Source organism: Hemicordylus capensis, chromosome 1 (assembly GCF_027244095.1).
Source record: "Hemicordylus capensis ecotype Gifberg chromosome 1, rHemCap1.1.pri, whole genome shotgun sequence".
Classification (NCBI taxonomy): Eukaryota; Metazoa; Chordata; class Lepidosauria; order Squamata; family Cordylidae; genus Hemicordylus; species Hemicordylus capensis.
This window is the reverse complement of record NC_069657.1, coordinates 223119389-223145321: the sequence shown is the minus strand read 5'-3', so window position 1 is coordinate 223145321 and position 25933 is coordinate 223119389. Positions and strand designations below refer to the sequence as shown.

The window sequence follows — 25933 nt, the reverse complement described above, 5'->3', positions numbered from 1 at the left end:
CTGTGTTCTGGCATGAGTCTCTGCCAGCACTACCTGGAGATACCAAGGACTGAACTGGGGCATTCTACATGCAAAGCAGATACTCTACCACTGAGCTACAGCCCCATTCCCTAGCTATGGTCCCATCCACTAGAAGTTGTAATATTCCAAGTCTTCATTAACTGGTAATAATCTTCACTGCACTCTCCTCTTCACCTTCCCAAAGAATTCAAATAAGTGATTAAGCTATTTTCCAGTCCCTCTGGAAATTTTTCCAGATCATGAGGAACACCTGACCACTCTGTTCCACTGCCACATTCAGAGATGTAAACCTTCATAAGAATCATAACAGAGCTTCACTAGCTAGGCTTTTATTCTGCTGTCAAACTGAAACAGTTCCTACACTAGTTGCTTTAAAACAAGATTTCTTTAGTGGGACTTCCCAATTTATGGTTTCTCAAGTAAATAGCGGAAGTGAATTCAAAAGTAATTTCTAAAAGTGTAATTTAAAATAGCTATTAATCTGATCGGTATTTTCATATTTTTAAGTACAATCAATAACCTCTCGTAGTTTTAAGAATTCTAATATGACATTCAAAGTAAGCAAATTACTAAATTTGTGTTTATAATGGGAATAATAATTAGAAACTAATCATAGCTCAGCTAACGCCTCTGGCACAGTTATGTACAAAATATACATTTTTTTATATAAAAGCTGACAACTACAAGGAGAAGTTTGCACCAGAACACTCCCTAATTGTTAATATAAATTATCATTTACAGAATGCCCCCCCAACCCAAAACTGGGGAAAATGTGAAAGTCTATCATCCCTTTCATGTCCTTATGACTGTGGAACTTACACCAAGCTGGCCGGTGCACATTCATTTGTTTTTGCTCCCTGCCTCTTGAGAAGTGGTTAGGACTTTAAAGATGCAAGGCTCCAAAAACAAAGTTACAAAGCTCTGAAAACAGCCCCAGTGCATCAGCAGACACGCTCAAATGGGTTTCATGACCTTGTCACCTAACAAATGAAATCTGAATGCCAATTTGTGGGCACAGGTCATGGAGAATGTATGAGGGACTTCGAGTACTTGGAACACCCCCACCTTTGGGAGGCAACACCCTAATTGGGCTTAAGGAGCAAGTTGTAGATATTATTAGAATCTATTTTCATTTTCTAGGCTTCAGGCACACTCCTCAGTTTGTTTCTTTAATAGTTTGCATATTGGCACTGTACAATATTGCATATTATTATATATACACATAATTGTATATTATAATATATACACATTCAAAATAGTCAAATGCAGTCATCTTATGAACAAGTTTTACAGAATTCCCGCAGTCAAGGTCTTGGATTTTAGTGCTAATTGGATAACAGTCTCCAAAAGACCTAAAATACGTACTTGTTTCAGAATCCAGCTACAGTCATTCCCAGCACTAACACCTGATTCTCCTCTTTAATGTCACTATGTGTGTGGTATGAAAAAAAAAATGTGTGAAAGAATCCCGTTTTCAGAATCAGATGACAAGACTTAACCTCATATTACAAGCACAGCAAATACTTGAGGTTGTGGTCTAATTAAACAAATGGCAAGCTTCCTTGTGTTTCATTCTTCTGTGAGAATATACAGGATGCAGCCTAATCTTCAAAGCATTCCAGAGCCAAACAATACAAGGAGGCTTTAAACTTACAAATGTAGCCAAATAAATCAGAGAGAGAGTTGGTCCATAATACTGAAACGATTAACGCACAAACCCGTTAATGTGCATTAGTTCACAAGCATAGTAAATTGCCATTAAAGAAGGGGTTTGTGTTGTTTTTACATTCTCTCTCTCTCTCTCTCTCTCTCTCTCTGAATCAACCTAAAACACACTGGGCCCAATTAGCCAATAATAAACACCACTGATTTCAAAGGAAGTGTTATCACGGAAACTAATGGGACTTAAGCCATGTACACATGAGTGAGTGTGCACATGTGTAGGTATAAAACCTAGAAATATATGAAAGGAGGAAACAGGCACTTATGTATTTGATCTGGAAAAACTGCATGGGACAATGTCCCCAGATGCAGAGACACATGTAAGCAATCCATACTTTAAAATGTTTGCTCTGGAATACATAGAGCCTTTGGAGTCAGAGGAGTCATATTATTTTAATATAGATTAAATTAAATTAAATTAAATTAAATTAAATTAAATTAATTAATTAATTAATTAATTAATTAATTAATTAAAATGGAAACAAAGTATCATAACACTGCATGTACACATGACAGACAGATATTCTATGTCAAGTGCGTAACTGTCCCAAAGAGGAAGCTCCCACTGTGCAATTCCTTGCTTCCATGTGCACAATAGCTTGTGCACATGGATGCAAGGTCACGATGTTTAACTATGATCAAGCAAAATGCTTCAATGCGTAGCAACTCCAGGCACGGCTGGGAAAGATCTCTGGCTGAAACACAGGAGAGCCACTGTCAGACGGTGTGTATAAAACATAGCTAGCTGCTAGATGGACCAATGGTCTGCCTCAGTATAAGACAATTTCCAACGTTCTTACGCTTAGAAAAGATCAACATGCCCATTTTCTATTCTAATCATGCTTTTCTTTCCTCTGTATCTGTGATATCGCTGTGCATTGGTCTAATATATTTTCTAATTAAACACACCTTCTATCATATTTTTTTTCTTTTTTTAAAAAAATCCCAAAGTAGGGTCAGCTCACCCATAATTGAGCAAGTCCATTTGTATCCCAGTCATGCAGAAACAGGACAAGACATTTTCATTTGCATTATGGATTTAAACTGTTGTAGCAGAGGGCAGAATGAAGTTTCAGAGATGTAAACAATAGCAGAATATTTATTAACACTGCAAAACAAAAGCCAAAAATATACCATTCTGACTTTCACTACAGAGACAGACTTTCTACTTTACCCACAATACAATAGCACTGAGTATGCAAAAAAGACCTTGAGCTAGAAATCATTAAGCCAGCTGCATGAACATTACATTATTGAGCCAGTCTTTTTACTTTTCAAAGTGCCATGTGGTTGAACCACATCAGCAACTAATGTTGACCTAGTGAGTTGCCCAGGAGAACCTGTTGCTTTACAGTGTTGAAACGAAGCAGGTGTGGACCTGGGCTGTTCCTAGATGGAAGACAAATGGGAGCCCCATATAAATTGTTCTAGCTTTTCAAAAAAAGAATGGGATATGTTAAGCATTTGATCCAAAACAAAGACAGAAGTCAAGAACCTTTTAAAAATAATGCAAGAAGTCAGATCAATGTTCCATCAAACCCGTGATTTTCAATCAATGGTACAAGGATCAGGGGAACATGGCAGTCCTCCACCAGGCCCTGGCAGAAGGGAGATTGCTAGGGTAGAACTGATACTGGTGGCCTGGAGTGGAGGCTCACTTCTTTAAAAGAGACATAGGTTGGGAAAGGAGGAAAGAAGGGTGCAGAATGGAAGAAAGATTAAAAGGCGGCAGCAAATGAAGAAGCCTCTCCCTCCCTGCAGGAAGACAGAATGGAAAAGACAGACACCAATGCACAACAGCTGTCTCTGCAGGCAATGGTATCTGCAAAAGTGGTACTAGTGGGAAAGGGTTGGAAAACCCTGATTGGCAGCAACTCTCCAGTCTGCAGGTAGGGCTTTTCCTAGCTTTCCCATCTGTATTTTTTTTAAAACTGGGATGCCATTAAATTTGGAACTTCTGTTATTTCCAGTGCAACATGCCAACATAACATGCCATAGCAAATGGACAGAAAAGAACTATATAAATGTTAGGATGATAGGATGTTGTCTGAACTAGACTGGCATCTAGCAAACATGTCAGGGACATCTCCAAAGTTTACATGTCTCAAAAGTAGATCTGACCTTTTCAATGTTGCACATATCTTGTGCTCACTTTCCTACACACTTTTCAAAAATATAAACAGCATACCCATTAAGGAGATAAGTGTGTTAATTATTGTAGGATTACAATAATTAACTGTGAGGTAATCCTACAAGGTTCTTTTTGGATAAGGTGCCAAGGAAGCAAGTTTAGGCAAAGTTCATAGGACTCCCCCATTTCTGGTTCTGTACCTTTGAATGAGGAAAATCTACGAATGCAGCATGTCCATTGCCAGGCAGCAAAAGGAGGGGTGAGGTGACAAGTTGCTAGGCAGCGGAAGGTGGGACATTTGCTCTGAGAAAGAGACATAGGCTGTATAGAGCTGACACACTGGAGCAGCTCTGAGCAGGTGGGAGAAGGAGGTGGTGGGGATGCAGGAGCCCATCTTCACTTCTTTCCCTAGGGCCCACTTATTTATTTATTTATTGTTAAATTTATATACCGCCTTTCATTAAAAACAATCCCAAGGCGGTTCAACTTTGCTACAACTCAATTTGATTATGTCATTAACACTCAGATAAAGATATATTTATGTGTTTAATTGAGATTCCAGCAAGAAAGATTACCAGGGCTGTATGTCTGGCATAAATCTGCAAAGCACAAATCAATCAATCAATCAATCAATCAATCAATAAAATAAAAATCCACAGAATGGGGTATTGGTTGCAGAATTCAGCTTCCTAAAAATAACTCCTTTTCAAACTGAGTAAGTTTCTAGTTCATATGTTGAGAAAGTATATTTATAAGAGTGCAGTGTTTGATGAAACCTCAGGAGCCAGAGTGTTAAGAGCTCTGCGTGGACCTGTGTCAGCTATCACAGTCTGCAGCTATGCTTTGCTCAAGTGGGGGGAAATTAGCATCCAATGGGTGCAGACCAATCAACAGCAATAAAATACTCAAAGTATTACGGGACTGTGGCCACTGTATGGATGCACTGATGGAATGAAGGAAGATAAGATACTTCATCTTGAGGGTAGAAGCAAGAGAAGGAGAAAAAGTGTGTGTCATAGGTTCCTGCGTCTAGCTAGGGGAATCCATCTCTCCGGGAAGTTCAAGCATTAGGTGAGCTCATGAGTTGCACCCATGTAGTGTGGAGCGCTGAGTCCGGTGGTAGGGTGCATGTGAGTGCACAAACAGCAAGTGTGGCGAATGCAGGATGCAAATATGTGATGCCATGTTTGAAAGGATTTTTATAGGCAAAAATGTACCCTGGGGCATAAATAAAGAGTTGCAGGCCTTCCTTGAGGAATACCTGTTAGGAGACTCGCTCCAAATAAGGCATAAATATTGGTTTTTGATTGGGTTATGTCAGGGTGGCTCCCCTGTAGCTCCAATAGACAAAGAAAGATTCATAAAAGAGATTACCTATAGCAATCACCTGAATATAGAAGGAGGGAACACATAACACTATCTGGCATCACTTCAGTCATTTGATAAGGCCTGGGAGGAAACCAGGTGAAAAGTTTTGTTTAGCCTTGAAACGCGGGATGTGCACAGAACCCAGCAGGGGTGGCTCGATGGTGGGAGGGAGTCTCACTTTAAGGGTGGGGGAGGGTGTACTTACTCCTCCCTCCACTTTTCCCGCACTGGCACTTGGTATTTTTAATGTCCTATGGAGCAGCAGCATACTTCCCTGCCACCCTGTTTGTTCCTTGGCTGGAAGTGGCCAGAAGTAGCTGGCGCACGTGTGCCCACCGGTCACTTGTGCTCGCATGTTGGGCGGGCTTGAGCACATGGCACACACATGTTGGCCACTTCTGGCCATGGAACAAACAAGGTGGCAGGGAAGTACGCTGCCGCTCCGTAGGATATTAAATATACCAAGCGCCAGCAGGGGGAAAGTGGAGGGAGGGATAGGTACACCCTCCCCCACCCTTAAAGTGAGACACACACAGCCCCGCCTTCGAACCCTCCAGTATTTGAACCTGTTTGGAGGCCCAGAAAAGGGCGTCCGAACAGGTTCGTGCACATCCCTACTTGAAATATTTTATCATCTGACATGGGAGGAATAGAGCTTACTTTCCTTTCCCTTTTGTCTCTTTTCATCTCTAATCTGGGTCTGCCCTGCATCCCTCTCTGTCTCTCTCTCTCTCTCTCTCTGGACCACTACCTGGTTAAGGTTGGTTTCACAGCCACAATCGACTCCTGCAGGGGTGATGGACCTATTAGGATAGTCCTGTCATACCCTCGTCCTCAGATAGCAAAGAAGAACAGAACGTTGGCAATCCTCCAGCAGAAGAGGCACCTGAAGGGAAGAACTGTCAGGCTGCAGGCGGCAGCTGAGGCAGGCCAGGATGAAGCTGCAGCGCCAGAGGGGCCGGTGGAAGTGGAGGAGATGGGGGATGAAAGGCCAGAAGACATACAGTCAGTAAACCCCCAGGAGTGGAGGCGTGCGAAATGCCAACAACAACTAGAGACACTTAGAAGAAGTCAGCACCTCCGTAATAAGCCAGATAAATACTGAATCTCTGACAGCTGGCTGGAGGAGGAGAGCAATCAAGTCAAGGGCTATAAATCAACCAACAGGCTAGCAAGAAGCTGCTGGAAAGCAACGCGTCGGTTTGAGCGTGCTTCAGCCCAAGCCTTAGACTCCGCAGAATTCCAGCTTCATGTTGGCCACTGGAGACCCAGGCTTTTCTGATTGAACCCTGTTTCCTGATCGAGACCAGACAGCTGTGTACAGCCGCATTACCTCCCTTGGGGATGCCTTGCACCTTTTGGGGCTTTGGACACGTGGAATCTGGTGAGCGACCCAGGTTGTGAGGGAGGCAGTTTGAACTTGATACTTGTAGTAAATTGCTCTCTTGTGTTTCTTTGCAGACTGGAGAGGACTTCTGAACTTCCAGCGACCCTGACAGAGACCTTGACCAAGACGTCAGACGAGCAAACTCCTGACAGGTCCACCCAAAAAGGCTTCTAGATGCTGTAGGATTCCAAAAAGCCTTGGAGGGTTTTAATGTTGGTGCTGCCAGTGATTCTGTCGATGCCCTAGTGGGAACCTGGAATGGGGAACTCACCAGGGTGGTAGGCATGATTGCTCCTAAGCGTCCCTTCTGGCCTGCTTCAAAAATGGCCCCTTGGTATTCAGAGGAGTTGTGAGGCCTGAAGCAGCAGGGTAGGCAACTGGAACCTAAGTGGAGCAGAATTCGGTTCAAATTTCACAGGACACAGCACAGGACCCATTTGAAAGTTTGTGTGGCAGTGGTGCATGCAGTGTTGATGAAATGGACTCAGGTGGATGGGACCTAGAAAGCGGTTGCAGGGAATTCTGGCAACAAGAAGGGCAGTCTTTGTTGGAAAGAAGCATGTGTGGAAAGGCTTAGTGAGGGGCAACAGAGTTTGCTCCCTTATGGTCGAAGCCAGCATGGAGGTTTCTCTCATGGAATAACTCTGTAGATCCTTAAAAGAAAGGATTACAGGAAGCTCAATTCTCCTCAGGAATTGAGTGAATTCAAGTAAAGGGGGATTCAGCATAGGGAATAGTTTGTTAGACAGATTGTGCATTAGAAACTTATATTTCTTTGTGTGTGTGTTTTGCATACTCCTGATACTGTTTCATTATAGTTTACCTGCAATGAGACCATATTATGCCTGTTTTCAAACTGTTGTACTGGCTGCTATGTTTCCAGGCAAAATACATAGTGCTGGTTATCACCTTTAAAGCCCTGAACGGCTTAGGTCTGGGTGACCTTAGAGTGCGCCTTCTTAACTCCGGTACATCTGGAAACGACTTAAAGGCAGGCCTTCTCTGTAGCTGCTCCTGGGCTGTGGAATGCACTCCCGGCAGAAATCCATAGTCTGAGTTCATTGTTGGCTTTCAGGAGAGCTCTTAAAACCTATCTGTTTGGCTTGGCCTTCCACGGTTTTTAAACTATTTTAAATGTTTTAATCGTTAATGGTTTTATGCGGTTTTTAAATTGTTCTGTAAAGATTGCTTTTAAAAGGATTGATTTGTGGGTTTTATTTTTGTTGTGAGCTGTTTGGATGGGGCCGTATATAAATATATGAGAGAGAGAGAGAGAGAGAGAGAGAGAGAGAGAGAGAGAGAATGAGAATGTTCAGATGTAATCAAGGGGGCCATTTCCTTCAGCTCACTGCAATCTTTTGCAAATTGACCTGTAAGTCACTGTAGGGAAACACCTTGCCAGAGCGCTGGAATGCAGCCAGCATTTCTCTTCCAAGCAGACTAAGGAAAGAAAATGCCTAAGAGGCTATGTTTGACTGAAGCACCCCAAAATGGCATAGTGAGTGTGGCTAGTAACAAGAGGGATGTGCTGAACAAGGAGCTTCATTGCTTTGCATGCCTTCTTGTACTCTCTGTGTAGCAAAACCAATGGAAATGGAATACATTTTAGACTACAAGAAAAATTATGAAAATGTATATAGGCTGCAGAATTCAGCTTTTCCTAGCCTAAAATTTCAGTATTTCAGCAGACTACACAAGCCCTTAGCATGGAAAACTCCTGAAAAGATTCACTCTAAGTAAGTATAATATCTAAGTACATGCAGATAAAGCAATTAGATATTTTTTACATTCACCCTCCCCTTTATTTTCCTCCCTTTTCACAGCTATCTCTCTCTATCTCCTGTTTCTAGACCTGCTCAACTTAGCCCTCCCAACTGTTTTGGAACTACAACTCCCATAATTCCCAGCCACAGTAGCTAATAGCAAGGGATGATGGGAGTTGTAGGCCAACATCTGCAGGAGGGCCAAAGTTGAGCAGCCCTGTTCTAGATGGTGAGCCCCTTGCAGTAGGGACCAGTTTTCTTATCTGTCTAGAGAATTATATATACAGAAGGCACTATATAAATAATAAATAGAGCAAAATAACAGCACATGCCATTTATCCAAGGTAATCATGTTTTTAAAAGTTCACATGGACATACCTAGCTTCAGAGCAGAAGGTGTCACTTCAATCTCTCCTCCCATTGGCTGAAATGCAGCCAGCTGAGCTGCTACATCACTCTCAAAAGCATCTGGACTGTTTCCATCTGTCAAACTACCATTGCTGTCTTCATACTTTGGGAGCAAATCTTGTTCTTCATACACTGCAATCAACTGTAAAATGAAATATTTCATGAGATCCACATAACAAGAATTAAGCATCTTAACAGAGGCATAAACACCAGATAATGTCTTTGACTACTTAATGGAAATTTCATCCATGCAGTTGCATCATTTGGCTTAACAATCTTTCCCTTTCATTAGCCAAAAAGATACATGTAGTATTTCATTAAAACAAGGAGGCTGTCCTCTTTCCAGCATCATTCCCCTGTGGTTCTTAAACAGGATTAGGAGATCATCTCGAATGGCATGCAATGAGGGCCACGTCTGGAAGGGAGGAATTTATGTCCTCCTCAATGCATGCATAAAGTGCTTTCCACTCATATAGACAGTTTTTTTTAAAAAAAAATTGCTAGTGATTCCCAACTTGTTATAAGAAAACACTTAAAATGTGTTAAGTCACATGGCTCATGCATATGGTTGCTTTTCCAAATTTTTAGGATACAAGTGTAACAAATAGCAAAGCATATTTGCTAGAGCAGCACCTTTACCAAACATTTTTCTAAGGCAGGTTTATTATAAGAGGTGGTGGTTCAAAATAAATTTATTTCCGTTTAAAAGCAACAACTAAGAAGTCAAAGAGTGAGTGAGTGTGTGTGTGTGTAGGAATCCTTTCTAAAACATATTTATCCCTTACAGGTCTTGAGAAGTAAAATATATAAGATGTCTCATGTCTTTCAGCTGCTATCATACCAAATTCAAGCGGCTACTGAAGCAAGACATGTTAATAAATCATGCCACCTCTACATCCTGTATATGATATACAACAACAAATAGCACAGCAAATACTAAAATACTCTCTAAAGTGGGCGTCACAAGTGCGAAGAGGCTGGGCAATTGGCCCAAAGGAGAAAGCAAGAACAGCTACTTGGTGACAGAGACTTTGGATGTATGCAGCAAGATTGTGTTTTGTTTTTGTTTTTTAAAGCTCCACATTGATAAAATAAGCAAAACACTGGGACATTTTTTCTGACTTCCATAAACAACAGGGGATAGAAAAGAAAGAAGCTGATCATACTGCAAGTGAAGTGAGTATTCCAGTCAGCATCAATATATGTTGGTAAATGGAAGAGCAAGCAAAGCAATGACAACTGGTCTTCGAAAAAATGCAGCTGATTAAAACCAGTGTTGCTTTTATAAGAAAGACCTTAACTATATGTAAAGATATATTTATATCTTGGAAAGTGTTCAAATTTAGAAAACAGCAATTTAAAATTAGGAAAAAAATGAAGGAACATCAGAGAAATGAAAGATATGAATGCCAGCAAAAAATCAAAATAGTATAAGGAAAAACATGTTGACAGAAGTGATTACATTGAAGAAAAGTAACAGCTAGCAGTTACCCTGCTCCCCAAACCCATGGTGTAAACATATAAACAGAAAGCAATGAGATGGGGGTGAGGAATGATGCTTAATTTATATTCAGTTGCTATGTAGTAATAATAATCTAATTAAGAAATTTTTTTAAAGAGGTATTAAAAAACCTCACAAATGTTTCTAAAATAGATTAAAGAAATATTGAAATGTATTTGATTAGAGGGGAAAATGCAAGTGAAAATGTATAAGGTGCATATAGAATGTAAAAGAATACAAGGTACATATAGAATGTAAAAGGAAAGCAAAAGAAAGCACTACACCAATATACCATTATAAAGTGTAATATATTGCTTCTAGGAATCTAGGAGTTGGAGCAATTCTTTAAAATAAAATAATTAAAAGTGAAATTATTATTTTTATTTTACACAGTCAGACAAGTGTTATTGACTCGTTTGTTTTATCCGGACATCGAGTCCTTCCCAAGGACCTGGGATGCCAGAATTTTATTGTCAATGTGGTTGCTATTGTTATTGATATCGTCGGAGAATATAGGCTGTTCCCAGTAAAGCTGCTTTTTGTAATTGGTTGATGGTGATTTCTGGGGCCCCTATGGTGTTGAGGTGCTCTTCAAGGTCTTTTGGAACTGCACCAAGGGCACCAATTACCACTGGGATTATTTTGGTCTTTTTCTGCCACAGCCTTTCAATTTCAATTTGTAGATCTTTGTATTTGGTGATTTTTTCTATTTCTTTTTCTTCTATTCTGCTATCCACTGGTATTGCTATGTCGATTATTTTGACTTGTTTTTCTTTCTTCTCGACTACAGTGATATCTGGTGTATTGTGTGGCAGATGTTTGTCTGTTTGTAGTCGGAAGTCCCATAATATTTTTACATCTTCATTTTCTTCAACTTTTTCAGTTTTATGGTCCCACCAATGTTTGGCTACAGGTAGCTTATATTTTTTGCAGATGTTCCAGTGTATCATCCCTGCTACTTTGTCATGCCTTTATTTGTAGTCAGTCTGTGCGATCTTCTTACAACAGCTGATTAGGTGGTCCACGGTTTCATCTGCTTCTTTACAAAGGCGGCACTTGCTGTTTGTGGTTGATTTTTCAACTTTTGCTCTTATTGCATTTGTTCTTAGTGCCTGTTCTTGTGCAGCCAGTATTAAACCCTCTGTTTCTTTCTTCAAGTTGCCATTCTTAAGCCATTGCCAGGTCTTGGTGATGTCTGATTTTCCACTTATATAGTGCAAATATTGACCATGCAGTGGTTTATTTTTCCATTTTTCTGCTCGGTTCTTGACTTGTTCTTTCTTGTAGGGCTGCTTTGTTTGATTGGTGTTGAATAGTTTCGCATTATTGACCATTTGAAGTGCATCTTCTTCACTGTCCTTGACGTATTCTTCAAGGCCTCTTTTCTCCTCCTCTAATGTTTGATGGACTTGCAGCATTCCTCTTCCACCTGAGCTGCGCGGGAGGTATAGCCTATCGACATCACTGCGGGGGTGCAGAGCATGATTGATGGTCATGATTTTCCTAGTCTTACAATCTAGCATCTCTAGCTCTGCCTGGGTCCAATCTATTATTCCTGCACTGTATCTGATAATAGGTATAGCCCAGGTGTTTATGGCTTGTATGGTGTTCCCGCCATTGAGTTTGGAGTTTAGGATTTTTCTAACTCTCCTGATGTATTCACTTCCCATTTTTCTTTTAACTTCAGTGTGTGCGATGTTATCAGCCTGGAGAATGCCCAAGTATTTGTAAGGTTCTTTCTCTTCCAGGGTCTTGATCTTGCTTCCATTGGGCAGTTCTATTCCTTCTGTTTTTGTTATTATCCCTCTGTTCATTATTAATGCAGCACACTTGTCTAGTCCAAACTCCATTGCTATATCGCTACTGAATATACGGACAGTGTTTAGCAGTGATTCAATTTCTGACTGGGACTTCCATACAACTTCAGATCGTCCATGTACAGCAGATGGTTGATCTGACTTGATGTTTTAGATGTTTGGTATCCGAGGCCTGTTTTGTTGAGTATTTGTGAAAGTGGGGTCATGGCGATTACAAACAACAGAGGGGATAGTGAGTCCCCTTGGAAAATGCCTCTTCTAATGCTAACCTGTCCAAGTGTCTCGCCATTGATTGTTAACTGTGTACTCCACATGCTCATTGCTTTTTTTTTTTATAAATATCTGAATGTTTTTGCTGACACCAGTTGTTTCTAAACATTTTAGTATCCATGTGTGAGGCAATGAATCGAAGGCTTTCTTGTAGTCAATCCATGCAACACTTAGATTGGTTTTTCTTCTCTTGCAATTTTCTAAAATCATTTTGTCAATCAGCAGCTGGTCTTTTGTGCCTCTGGTGTTTGGGCAATTTCCTTTCTGTTCAACTGGAAGCTGTTTGTTAGTTAATAAGTGTTGTATCACTTCATCTGCTATTATTCCAGTTAATAATTTGAACATGGTTGGCAGACAGGTTATCGGTCTATAATTACTTGGAACTGCACATTTTGCTGGGTCTTTCATGATGAGATGAGTTTTCCCAGTTGTTAGCCATTGTTCAATATCACCTCCTTGCAAAATGTGATTGAACTGTTTTGATAGTTGTTTATGAAGGCTTGTTAGGTGTTTAAGCCAAAAGCCATGCAGTTCATCGTCGCCTGGAGCAGTCCAATTTTTAATTTTCTTTGCTCTTTCACTTATTAATTCTGGTGTTATTATTCGATCTTGCATTTGTTGGTTACATTTTTTGACCTCTTTCATCCAGCCTGCTTTTTTATTATAATCTATTGGATTGTCCCATAATTTCCACCAGAATTGCACTGTTTCTTCTTTATTTGGTGTTTCGATGTTTCTTGCAGTTTCTCCTTCTATGCTTTGGTAGAAACGTCTCTGATTCGACTGGAATTGGAGATTCTGCCTGTGTTGTGTAGTTCTGGCTATATATCTGCTAATCTTTTTTGACACTGCTGTTATTTGCTGCTTTATTATTTCCAGGACTTCTCTAATTTTCCTTGAATCTAGGTGGTATTTTTGGATCAGATACTGTTTGGTGTTTTCATTCTTCAGCTTCTTGTCTTTCATATCTTTCAATTTACTAGCATTTGATCTAAGCCTAGCGATTTTATTTTCTAATCTTATCTTCCATTTAGGTGATGTAATACTTTCTTTTTTTACAGGTCCATTGATCTTATATCCGAGCTCGTGTTGTTATTGTTGCTGCACTGTACATTAGTTGGTTTGTTTCTTGCAATTATTATTGTTGTTGTTGTTATTGTTGTTATTATTATTAATGAAGCAGATGAAATAATGAAGCAGATGAAATAATGAAGCAGATGAAACCGTGGACCACCTAATCAGCTGTTGTAAAAAGATCGCACAGACTGACTACAAACAAAGGCATGACAAGGTAGCAGGGATGATACACTCGAATATCTGCAAAAAATACAAGCTACCTGTAGCCAAACATTGGTGGGACCATAAAATTGAAAAAGTTGAAGAAAATGAAGATGTAAAAATATTATGGGACTTCCGACTACAAACAGACAAACATCTGCCACACAATACACCAGATATCACTGTAGTCAAGAAGAAAGAAAAACAAGTCAAAATAATCGACATAGCAATACCAGGGGATAGCAGAATAGAAGAAAAAGAAATAGAAAAAATCACCAAATACAAAGATCTACAAATTGAAATTGAAAGGCTGTGGCAAAAAAAGACCAAAATAATCCCAGTGGTAATTGGCGCCCTAGGTACAATTCCAAAACAACTTGAAGAGCACCTCAACACCATAGGGGCCCCAGAAATCACCATCAGCCAATTACAAAAAGCAACTTACTGGGAACAGCCTATATTCTGCGACGATATCTATAATAACAGCAACAACATTGATAATAAATCCAGCCATTCCAGGTCTAGGACTCGATGTCTGGATAAAACAAATCAGTCAATAACACCTGTCTGACTGTGTAAATAAATAAATAAAAATATTGACTGACATTCAGACTAACCCACAACCCCTCTGTGAGGGTTTTCTAACGTTAGGGATGTGCACAAAATTGGTTTGGCCTGTTTGGTTTGGATTTGAACCAGTGTGGGTAGGTTCAGTTTTGGTTTTGCTCGAACTCACCCCTGGGTTCGGTTCGAATACAAATCCAATTTGAACTGGTTCTAAAAGGTTCTACATAGGGTATAATGGGTACTCAAACCAGTTCATTATTACCTACGCAGAGCACCTAGGGCAGGCCTGCTCAACTTAGGCCCCCCAGCTGTTTTTGGACTACAACTCCCATAATCCCCAGCCACAGTAGCCAATAGCAAGGGATTATGGGAGTTGTAGGTCAACAATCTGCAGGAGGGCCGAAGTTGAGCAGCCCTGACCTAGGGGCACAAAGCTGGGGTGGGTGGTAGACATTTTTTATTTTAAAAAATTATACTTTTTCAAAGATTTTAGCCTGTTTCAATGCAATGAACAGTGTGCCACCTTAATTTGCTGTGAACTCTGAGTTCAGAGTTCATAGCAATTAAGGACACGCACTGTTCTACTTATGAATGGGGGAGGGACTCCTATTCATTGCATTGAAACAGCCTAAAATCTTAAAATATATAAAAAATAAACCATGAACCCCAACGGGCTTGGGGCTCATGGGGGGAGTTGTGGTCATACCTGCCTTGCACTCAAACCCACTTTGGTGCCCAGGCACCCCCCAGGGGGTCAGTTGAGGCATACTCAAATCCACATTATTCTCTATTGGGAAAATGCAAAAATTTGAAATTTGAAAAAATCATCTAAAATTGCAGGAGTGTCCGATTGCTTTGGGGTTCAGTGGGTAGTAGGCACCCCTGGGTGCCTACCACCCACCCAAGGTTTTTGCCCCTAGTTCCTCTGCATAGGGAATAATGGGTCAGTTTGAGTCCCCATTATACCCTATAGGTAAAATGCAACCCCTCAATTATTAAAAATCACAGGAGTGTCTGATTCCTTTGGGGTTTGGGTGGTAGTTGGAACCCATGGGTGCCTACCACTCCAACCCAGTTTTGGAGGCTTGAACCTTCAAACCAGTTTGAATAGAACAAGGCTCTGTTTGGTTTGAACTCGGATTGGCATTGCCAATTCAATGCCCTGTTTGGTTCAAGTTTGAACCTTTGAAATGAATAGGTTCGAATTTGAACCTGTTTGCAGATCCCTATTTTCCGTTGCACAAAGGGAGAGGAGAGACTTTCAGTGATTTCCCCTTCCCTCTGGATCCACCGGGGCTTCCTTAAACTTCCCCCTAACCCTCAGGGAAGCAGAAAGAAGGACCAGCAAATTAGGGGAAAGATTTCAAATGCTAATTACAAGTCAGCTCTAGGGCATTTAAAAAACATTTTTGTTACCATTCAAAAGCCTGATAGAAATCCATTTTATAATATGTTTTTAGGTAAATAAGAAGAGGGTCCCACTCCCTTTTAAATGCTTCAGATTTATTTCTTAATAATGCTGTTAGCTTTGCCATTTCTGCCAGCTCTAACACTTTAAATATCCAATCCTCTTTACTCGGGCAATGGATGTCTTTCCATTTGTATGCAAATGTCAATCTTGCTGCTGCTGTCAGATACATAAAGAGGATCCAGTATTTCCTAGGCAATGAGCTATTATCAATGCCTAACAGTATTGTTTCTGGGCTCTTAAGGAAAGTCATTTTAAACACTTTAAGCTCATTGTATATTAAATCCCAATAGCCTTTAGACTTATTACAAGTGCACCATAAATGTACTGTATATAGGAACCCTCCTCTTTTTTACACTTCCAACATTTGTTTGACATGTGTTGTACATTAAAGCCAACTTCTTAGGATTTAGATGCCATCTGTACATCAGTTTAAGATTATTTTCCTTTAAATTAGAACAGGCAGTATATTTCATGTCTTCTACCCTTAGTTTTTCCCATTTCTCCAAGTCTATATTGTAACCAAAATCCTGAACCCATTTAATCATTTAAGTTTTCACTACTTCCGTTCTTGTATCTTCCAATAATAACAGATCATACATCCTAGAAACTAGTTTGTCTTCCTTGTCACAGAACTGTTGTTCAAATTCTGACTTTGATTAAGACCCTTTTTACAATCTTGCTTGAATAAGGCGCTAATCTGGTGATACTGAAACCAAGAAATATTCCAATCTTGCATAAAATATAGTTTTTAAAGTTCGTATTTTGCACCTTGAGGAACAAGCAGTTGTCGATACGTAGGCCATGTCTGTTGCATATTTTTCTGTTTTCTAGATATAACTTCCAGTGGAGATACCCAAAGTGGAATTTTTGGTTCTAACACAAGTTTGTTTTTCATCCATACCATATATAAGCTTTTTCTAACATAGTGATTTAAGAAGTCTTAATTTACTTTTACCTTGTCATAAAATAGATATGCATGCCAACCGTATCTTATATCGAATCCTTCCAAATCTAACAGTCTTGGATTTTTTAATGTAATCCATTCTTTCATCCAGCTTAGGCATATTGCTTCAAAATATAACTTAAAATTCAGTAATGCAAACCCTCCTCTCTTCCTGTCGTCCGTTAGGTTTTTAAAATTTATTCTTGGTTTTTTGCCCTGCCAAATAAAGTTCTTTACGTCTTTATGCCATTGATCAAAAATTGACATTGTATTTATTAGTGGTATTGTCTGGAAGAAATATAGCATTTTAGGAAGAACATTCATTTTGATGACAGAAATTCTTCCACTTAACGATAGATTCAATCTATTCCATCTACATAAGTCTATCTTTATTTCCTTCCAGATTTTAATATAATTATTTTGAAACAATACGGCATTATTTGTTGTAAACGTAACTCCTAGGTATGTTACCTTTTTTCCACATTGAAACTAGATCTCAAGACAAGTTTTTCAATATCTTCTTTGTTCATATTTTTAATTAATACCTTTGTCTTATCCTTATTTATATAGAGCCCTGCCAAATGCCTATATGATTCTAATATTTCCAATAATGTACTGATTGACTCTAAAGGATCTTGTAAAAACAACACTATATCGTCTGCAAAGGCTCTTAGTTTGTATCTTTGTGTCCCTAGTGACAATCCTTGTATTTTGGTCTCTTCCCTTATCATCCTGCACATAATTTCCAAGACCAATATAAAGAATAATGGAGACAAGGGACAACCTTGTCTAGTACATTTTTGAATACTAAAATAATCTGTAAGTTCTCCATTAACCTTAATGTTTGCTTTTTGTTCAGAATATATAGACCCAATCACCCTTATATAATGAGCTCCAAACTCTACAATTTCCAGGGTTTTCAACATAAATTGCCAGGAGATGTTATCGAAAGCTTTCTCTACATCCAAAAATAACATAGCCAGTTGTTTATCATTATGCTTTTCGTAATATTCTAATACACTTAAAACTGTTTGCATATTGTCCTTTATTTGCCTTTTTGGTAGAAATCCAGCCAGATCTTCATGAATAAACTCTACCAAGATCACCCCCCACCCATTCTTTTAGCAAGTATAGAAGCAAATCATTTATAATAATTATTATAGTAATCCAAATTCTTAGCCATGCATCAGGAGATTGGGAGAGCCTACCAGTCCCACAAGTCCCTGTTTCTTCCCATACTTCCTCATCTCACCTGCATGAGTGTCCTCCCTTCTTTTTGCAACCTTAACCACAGTGTAGTGCTATGTATTCAAGTATTTCAATATTTTCCCCCAACTTTCAAAGCTATTTATATCAAAAATGACACACATTAAATAAAGCCACTGCTGAGGGTAGGTAATTCTCTAGAAAGATAGAGGATGTAGCAAGGTACGTTACAGCAGGAGAGCTGAACCAACAGAAATTGTGTGGGATGGGGAGATCTTGTGCAAGTGTAGAGAGAGAACCTCATGCAAGAGAACCTTTGGATCCTAGTCAAATATTATTTCCGCTTCATTAAATGGGCTAAACCATTATATACTCAAATTAACTCTGAAGTGTTAATTTGTAACACTCTGAAGATGTTTGTATAAACCAAGACCAAAAAGGTAGGAGGGAGTGTGTTCCTGCATTACAGTAAAAATACTAGTGTAACATCTAATCCTCTCTGTCACTTTGAAGATTCATGTCAAAATGATACATTAATGCTAGTAAAATAGTAGAACAGACACACAAATATTTAAGCAAACTCATTAACCCGAGGCAAAAAAACAATATGAAAGAAGGAACCAAGTGGAGAAATGGGCAAGAAAGGGGGGGGAGGAGGATTAACTACATCAAAGAAATTGACATTTCTAGGTCTTCTACTCATTTATAATTTGGTTGAGAGAAGGATATCCGCTTATGTTCACAAATACATATTTTAGTAGCATTCACGTAGAACCATTAATAATTAGGACAGTAATGCTTACTATGACCCTTAAAAAAGGCAGCATGCACTTGCTAGCACTGCTTTTCGATAGGCTTCCAGAAGCCTCTCTGCTTATGTTTGAGACTGCAGGCATATGGGTCTCACACTTGACATGCTGAGGAGCCTCACTGGATCTGAGCCCTCCGTTTGTTGGCATATTGGGGATGTCACTTAGTAGGCAGTGGGACAGTTACCCCTAGATTTAGCAGCTGCCAAAGCCAAATTGAAAGGGAACTAGTTTTGTGCCTTCTCCATGCTGGGATACCCAAGTAGACTCTAGAGTTAACTTGCAAAAGTTAACTCGCTGGTTCAAGGTCCCTCTACACGATGGACCCTCCTTTGGTCTACCTCTCCTCCACAGATGCCTCCGACGACCTAAAACCAATAACCTCTGCAGGGAAATCAGAAAAGGCTCTGCAATGCAAATTCCCTCCCTATCAGGAGAAAGCTAAAGCGGACAATAGAAACACAGAGATATATCCATTAAAATACTGACTAGTTTACTAGGTTCTTCTGTGTTTGCCGTGTCCATTCCTTGTTTGCATGTCCATTCACTCCATTTGCATTAAGGGTGCACTTGACCCCTTGTGTTGTAATGCAACACAAAGGGATCTTTTAAGATTCCCCAGAACTACCCTATTCAAGAAAGATGAGCAACTGGAATATTCCCTTCCAGGATACCATTTGCCCTCAAATAAAACCTCAGCAATCTCTCTCAGTCCATTTTCCTGCCACCAAAGCTTTGCACAAAAATTATTTTGATGTGGAACTGCTCCTCTCTGAGCTAATTTCCCCACACAAAGCCTGAACACAATTTTGGAGTGTTCACCAATCACCCCAGGGTAGTTCTATTAACAACTCCTCAAGATCCACATGCCTCTTTTGGAGAAATGTCTGCAGCAAAATAGCCACATTCTTGCGGCTCGATGGTGTTAGAGGAAATAGCACAGGGCAGAGGGGGAAAAAACTAGTTTGGGGACTGGTGATGTCTTCTAGGAGACTCTTGGTGTGATCTCTGAGGGGAAAGAAAGAGTCTCCATTTTTCATTTACAAAACTTATATTAAGCTACTAAGGCTAGCTTTGAGTTTAGTAGTTTGTTATCTAGATTGACAGGGCTAGCTATTAAGGCTCAGGATGTGGGGTGGGGAGCAGTATTGTCCAACTCGCCAATAATAAATGTGCATTCTTCTGGTTTCCCACCAATTCATGTAAGGATAATATCATCTGAAATCAGAGTTCAGAATAGGACTGGTGGAAAAGGGGGGAAAATGCTGCTTTGTTGTTTTGAGTATGGAATCAATGTAAGTCCAAGAACTGAAAATAATAGCACTATGAACTATCAAGTATGTTTGATATTGATCATAGGGCTGCATAGGCAGGTATCACTCAGGTTTGGTGTGTGGTGGGGTGACCAAGAGGTGATATTTTTTTCTGGGTCTCCTACCAATTTTGGTAAAGAGAGTGCTAGTGTTAGGAGTAAGCAGGATTGTCAGGAATGATCCTAATAAGTTTTATGATGGAAATATGAATGGAATGGATATTTATCTGTGTTGAAGTTTAGTCCTTTTAAGATCATTTGTACTCTGTTTCACATAAGAATAGAAAGTAACAGTGATTTATCCATTAACGATAAATGCAAGTAGGAAGTGAAAGGTAAAAAAACAAATCTGGTATGTTTTGCATTATGAACTGAAAATCCACCTCAAATTCACTCAAAACCAGGGTTGTTCCTACATATGAAATGCCTCAGGATAGGTTAGTGATGATTGCTGCATCCCAGAAAGACATCTAGCTTCATGGGAAGAGACAGCCTATGAAGGCTGTGGCTATGACAAAAAGTAGGAGAATTACTAACAGGTTTAAACTAGAGATGTGCAAATTGATTCGAGCTCGAAACAGCCATTTCTAGTGTTTTGAGCTTGAAATGAATCGCCCTTAAAACAAAGGGCCTCTTTCAAGCTTGAATCATTTTGAGTGCCATTTTTCTGGGGGGAGGCTAGTTGGGTAGTTGCACATTGGCGAGTAGACCAGTCCCTCCAAAGTGGGCCAACGCACAAAGACTGGAGTGGAGGTCTGGTCTACCCACCTCAAATGGTGGGTAACCAGTCCTCTGCTCCGGACTTTGCGCATCGGCCTACCTCAGAGGACTGGTCTACTGCAACGGGCACATGCGCGGAAGTAACTTCTGCTTTTTCCAGGCAACAACGGGGGCAGGGGCGGCAGGGAGGAATGCTGCCACCCCAAAAACTTTGCTCCAAAGTGGAGCGCCGGAGGGGGAAAAATGGCAGGAGGGGCAAGTACTACCCCCCTGCCCTTAAAGCAAGACACACACACCCCACCAGACCAGCCCAATTACGAACTGGTTCGGAGGCCTCCAACATGGCTCAGTGGTTCAGTGCACATCACTGGTGCACTCACTGGTTCAGTGCACATCCCTATTGACTAGCACTTCCCTTGAGAGGATTTGCATTCTAGGAGGGTGCCATTCCTCTTGGATGTTCAGGCAGCCACCATGGCCATAAGTTATACTGCTTAGCTCAAGCTTGTACACCAGCTGTACCTATACCTGGATAATCACCTAAGGAATGATTTCCCCAGATCCAGCTCGGCCTAGGTCAATCATTTTAACCTGCACTCTGTTTGCAGCCACTCGTTTTTGTACAGATTTTTTTCAGCCCTTGCTTTTTGTACCATTCCCATCCCAACAATACACCTTGGGATTGTTTTTAATGAAAGGAGGTATATAAATTTAACAATAAATAAATAAAATTCTTTAGTCAAGCTATTAATCAAGATGGTGAATAGCATCAGATCTAGCAGTGATCCCTATAGAAAGAGGACAGTTTACACTTTCTAACCTGTTGGAATAAAGTTATTACTGCTGTTTGTGTATAGTTTCCCCCACCAAACAGTGTTCTCAAAACACTCATTTTCCTCCGACTGCTTTTTTAAAAAAAACACCATTTAACACAAAGTAAATGGTGTTTTGACTTTTTTCTGCATCTGGAAATTTATGCTCCCTTTAAATATTTGCCCTTTTATGCACAAGGTACATTTTTGGCAATAATGCAAAGAAATTTATATGTAAAGATCCTTTTTAACTACACTTAGTAGAATCCATAACACTGAATAGATTGCTCTAATGTTACTAGACTCAATCCTCAGGAGTTTCTCTTGAGCAACAGACTTCACAAAGGAAAAGCCAGCATAAACCTATACTATGTCAAAGGCTGCTGTCTGTCAAGTCTATTAGTTCAGCTTCAGTTATCAAAATCACCTTATTTTCAGTATTCACGAAATTAGTTGCCTCACGGCAATTTAATCGTGTTTAAAGAGAATCTATTCACACATTTTGGCTCTCCCCAAAGCCTCTTGGTTAAATGAGGCTGTACTGTGAGTAAATACAGAAAAAATAAATGCAGTATAAATGTAAATTTTTTTTTTTTAAACTACACACACATTGCCTTAGGGATCTGTAGAAACTGCTATATAGGGGGAGAAAACAAACAACAAAGATGTGAATTACTACATCTACTATTAAATACAAGAGTAAGATAACAGAAACAGCATTTTCATCTTGGCAATTTAGAGGAATGCTGTTTTACCTTAATATCTATGCATTAAGGTGTACATGTTACGCACAAATATACTTAGCAGACAACCCCCAACTCTTGAATTCTCTTATCAACATTTAGCAAAACTTAAGTCTAAGGAGCTTCTGGAAACAGGGTGACCCTTTCGTTCCAATTGGCTTTGGATGACCAAAGACAGTGTAAATTGGGTTTTAATTAAATTGAATTAAATTATTATTATTGTGGGGATTTTGTATTTAAAATATTGTTACCTACACCAAGCTTTGCAGATGTGACAAACTGTTTGTTTGTTTGTTCGTTCGTTCAATTTTTAGACCGCCCTTACAAAATAGCTCAGGGCAGTTCACAAACATCAAAGACCCTCTTAATCAAATTAAGAGACAAGTAAGTATTGGAAGACAAGGAAGATGTTCACACGAGCAGCCCTACTCAGGCTTGGGCAGCCCTACATGCTCATATGAAGCACGGGATTGTGGCCGATCCCAGCGCTACATCACTGGGTAGCCCGGGAATTTCCCACAGGGCAGACACAGAGCTGGGCACCTAGAGTGCCCAATTTGAGGGGAAATCCCTAATGCACTGCACCCCTTGCACAGTGCATATAGGGATAATTGAAGGCTAGGTTGTGTTTTCCCAAACAAGGCTCTCTGGTCGTATACAGGTGAAACTCGGAAAATCAGAATATCGTGCAAAAGTCCATTAATTTCAGTAATGCAAATTAAAAGGTGAAACTGATATATGAGACAGACGCATTACATGCAAAGCGAGATAAATCAAGCCTTAATTTGTTATAATTGTGATGATCATGGCGTACAGCTCATGAAAACCCCAAATCTCCAATCTCAGAAAATTAGAATATTACATGGAACCAAGAAGACAAGGATTGAAGAATAGAACAATATTGGACCTCTGAAAAGTATACAGTGTACTGTGCTTGATTGGCCAGCAAACTCGCCTGACCTGACCCCATAGAGAATCTATGGGGCACTGCCAAGAGAAGGATGAGAGACATGAGACCAAACAATGCAGAATTGCTGAAGGCCGCTAATGAAGCATCCTGGTCTTCCATAATACCTCATCAGTGCCACAGGCTGATAGCATCCATGCCACGCCGCATTGAGGCAGTAATTGCTGCAAAAGGGGCCCAAACCAAGTACTGAATACATATGCATGCTTATACTTTTCAGAGGTCCGATATTGTTCTATCTTCAATCCTTGTCTTCTTGGTTCCATGTAATATTCTAATTTTCTGAGATTGTGGATTTGGGGTTTTCATGAGCTGTACGCCATGATCATCACAATTATAACAAATTAAGGCTTGACTTATCTCGCTTTGCATGTAATGCGTCTGTCTCATATATCAGTTTCACCTTTTAATTTGCATTACTGAAATTAATGGACTTTTGCATAATATTCTAATTTTCCGAGTTTCACCTGTAGAGGGAGGTTAAGATCTTGCCTCTCTCCTCCACGCCCTCCACGCCAGGCTGCAATGGTTGTGAGAACGACCTTAAGGTATTAATGGCTTCTCTGAACTCTGAACAGCAAAGAAACAGAGAGGTATGCTAGCATCACATAAAAATGATCCACATCTCTAACCCAAAGTAAGAAGAAGAAAAGTAAAACTGGTAAGAAGGGTACGTACAACATTGAAAAAAGTTTACAGAGATTTACAGAACTACTGAGTGTAATTAAAACATTGAAGTTCCAGCAGTTCCACAAGTAGAACAAAACAAATTAACACATTTAAGGAAAAAGGGAAACATTGCAGTTCTATTTTAAAGCATTTATATAACTGTAACTCAAGGCAATTAGTTGTTTATATTAACTGTATACGATTTTAAACATTTCATAAGGATTTGTTTTTCTTTTTTGAATGTGCAACCAGATTAGCATTTTCAATTAGGTTGGAAAGGTAAGGATCTTATTAACCTCTTCCTGAGTATTAAAAAAAAATCCAAAGGAAACATGACTACAGTTTCGTAAGTGGAAGCAAAGAGATACTTCTGTCTCTTCCCCATCCAAAGAGTGTATGCGCAAAGGGAGAAGAGGAAAAAGAACTGAACGTACATGCAATTAAATTCATCAATTTTCAAGTACTGCCAGGTTAAGAACCATTTGAAGAAATAAATATTTTTACTTCTTAGAAACATATTAGATAATTAAAAGGGGAGGCATATATGAAGAGCATAAGACAAATCCTCCCACATTTCCAGAGTTTCCTGTGATATACAGTTGTCCTTCACCAACCACGACCTCCCTCACCAACTGAGACTTGGGTATGTGCAAATCCCGCAGGTTTTCACTGGCATGAGAGGCGGGGAAAATTGTAGAGTGTCGGAGAGAGCACTGGAGATGTTTGGAGGAGTGTTGCAGAGCTATTTGGAGATGTTTTTGAGGTCTTTTGGAGTGCGATAGGTGGAGCTGCGGGAATTGGCTGTAGATGTTGGGGGTGGGGGGCAGCTTCCAATTCCTAACTGTTTATATGTCTTTTGAACTGCTTGCTGCATGGGTTGGGGAGCTGCACGACTTCTGTGTCCTAACTGCTGCTTTTGAACTGCTTGCTTCATGGGTTGGGGGGCTGTCTGGCTCCTGCTTTTGAACTGTTGGGAGCCTGAAGGCTGCTGTTCCTTCACTGCTGCTTATGCACTGCTTTTTAAGGAGAGGTAGAGAAGCAGAAGTGAGAGAGAGGTGCAGTGCTGAGAGATGGGTCCAAAGCATGCAGGCAAGGGAAAGGAGGATGCTGTAGCCAACAAGGCGAGAAATGTCATGTCCGTGGAGGACAAGATCAAAGATCTGGACCGCCTGAGGGAGGGCCAGATCAACACTGTGGCTGGGAGATTGTTCGGGGTCAACGAATCTACCATCCACAGCATAAAGAAAAACAAGGATGCCATCAGAGGCAGTGTTACCAGTGGGACCCAGTCCCATGCCTTGGGACAGCGACATCAAGAAAACTGAGAAGGCCCTGAACATATGGATAGAGGACCAGGCACAAAAGAAGGTCCCTCTCAGCACCCGCATGATCTGTGTCAAAGTACAGAGGATCTACTGGTACCTGGTGGAGAGTTCTGCAGAGGGAGACCCCAAGAAGTTTCAAGCCAGCAAGGACTTGTTTGAAAACTTCAAGAAGTGCTTCGGCCTGCATAAAGTTAAGTTTGTTGGGGAGATTGTCTCTGTGGACAACAAGGCTGCAGCCATTTTTCTTGCTGAGCTGAAGAGGCTGATAAAGGAGAAGGGCTATGTGCCAGACCAAGTGTTCAATGAGACGAGACTGGGCTCTTCTGGAAGAGGATGCTTAACCACACCTTCCTTATCAAAAGGCGAGAAGAGCTCCAGGATTCAAGGCCATGAATGACAGGCTGACCCTTCTCTTCTGTGCCAGTCCCTCAGGTGGCCTTCTGGTCAAGCCCATGCTGGTGTACTGTTCCAAGAATCCACAGGCACTGAAGGGCAAGAAAATGAACCTTCCTGTGCCCTGGGCTGCGAACCAGAAGGCCTGGGTAATGCCCTCCATTTTCATGTCATGTTCAATGACTGCTTTGTGCATAAGGTGGAGTGCTACCTGAGACACAAGAACCTGGCCTTCAAGGTGCTGCTGCTCTTAGACAATGCCCCAGGGCACCCTCTGGACCTGCTGCTTGCCCACCCCCATGTGGAAGTGCCTCCAAACACCACATCCCT

General features: G+C 40.4%; 1 protein-coding gene across 5 annotated transcripts in view; it reads right to left on the bottom strand.

Annotated features, from left to right (window-relative positions):
• Window positions 1–25933, bottom strand: part of PARD3B (par-3 family cell polarity regulator beta) — a 734574-nt gene that overhangs the window by 533548 nt on the left and 175093 nt on the right. For all 5 annotated transcript variants that reach the window (XM_053281579.1, XM_053281603.1, XM_053281561.1 and 2 more), the window contains exon 3: window positions 8771–8942. In XM_053281579.1, coding sequence (XP_053137554.1) covers window positions 8771–8942 — 172 coding nt within the window. The remainder of the gene's footprint in view (window positions 1–8770; window positions 8943–25933) is intronic.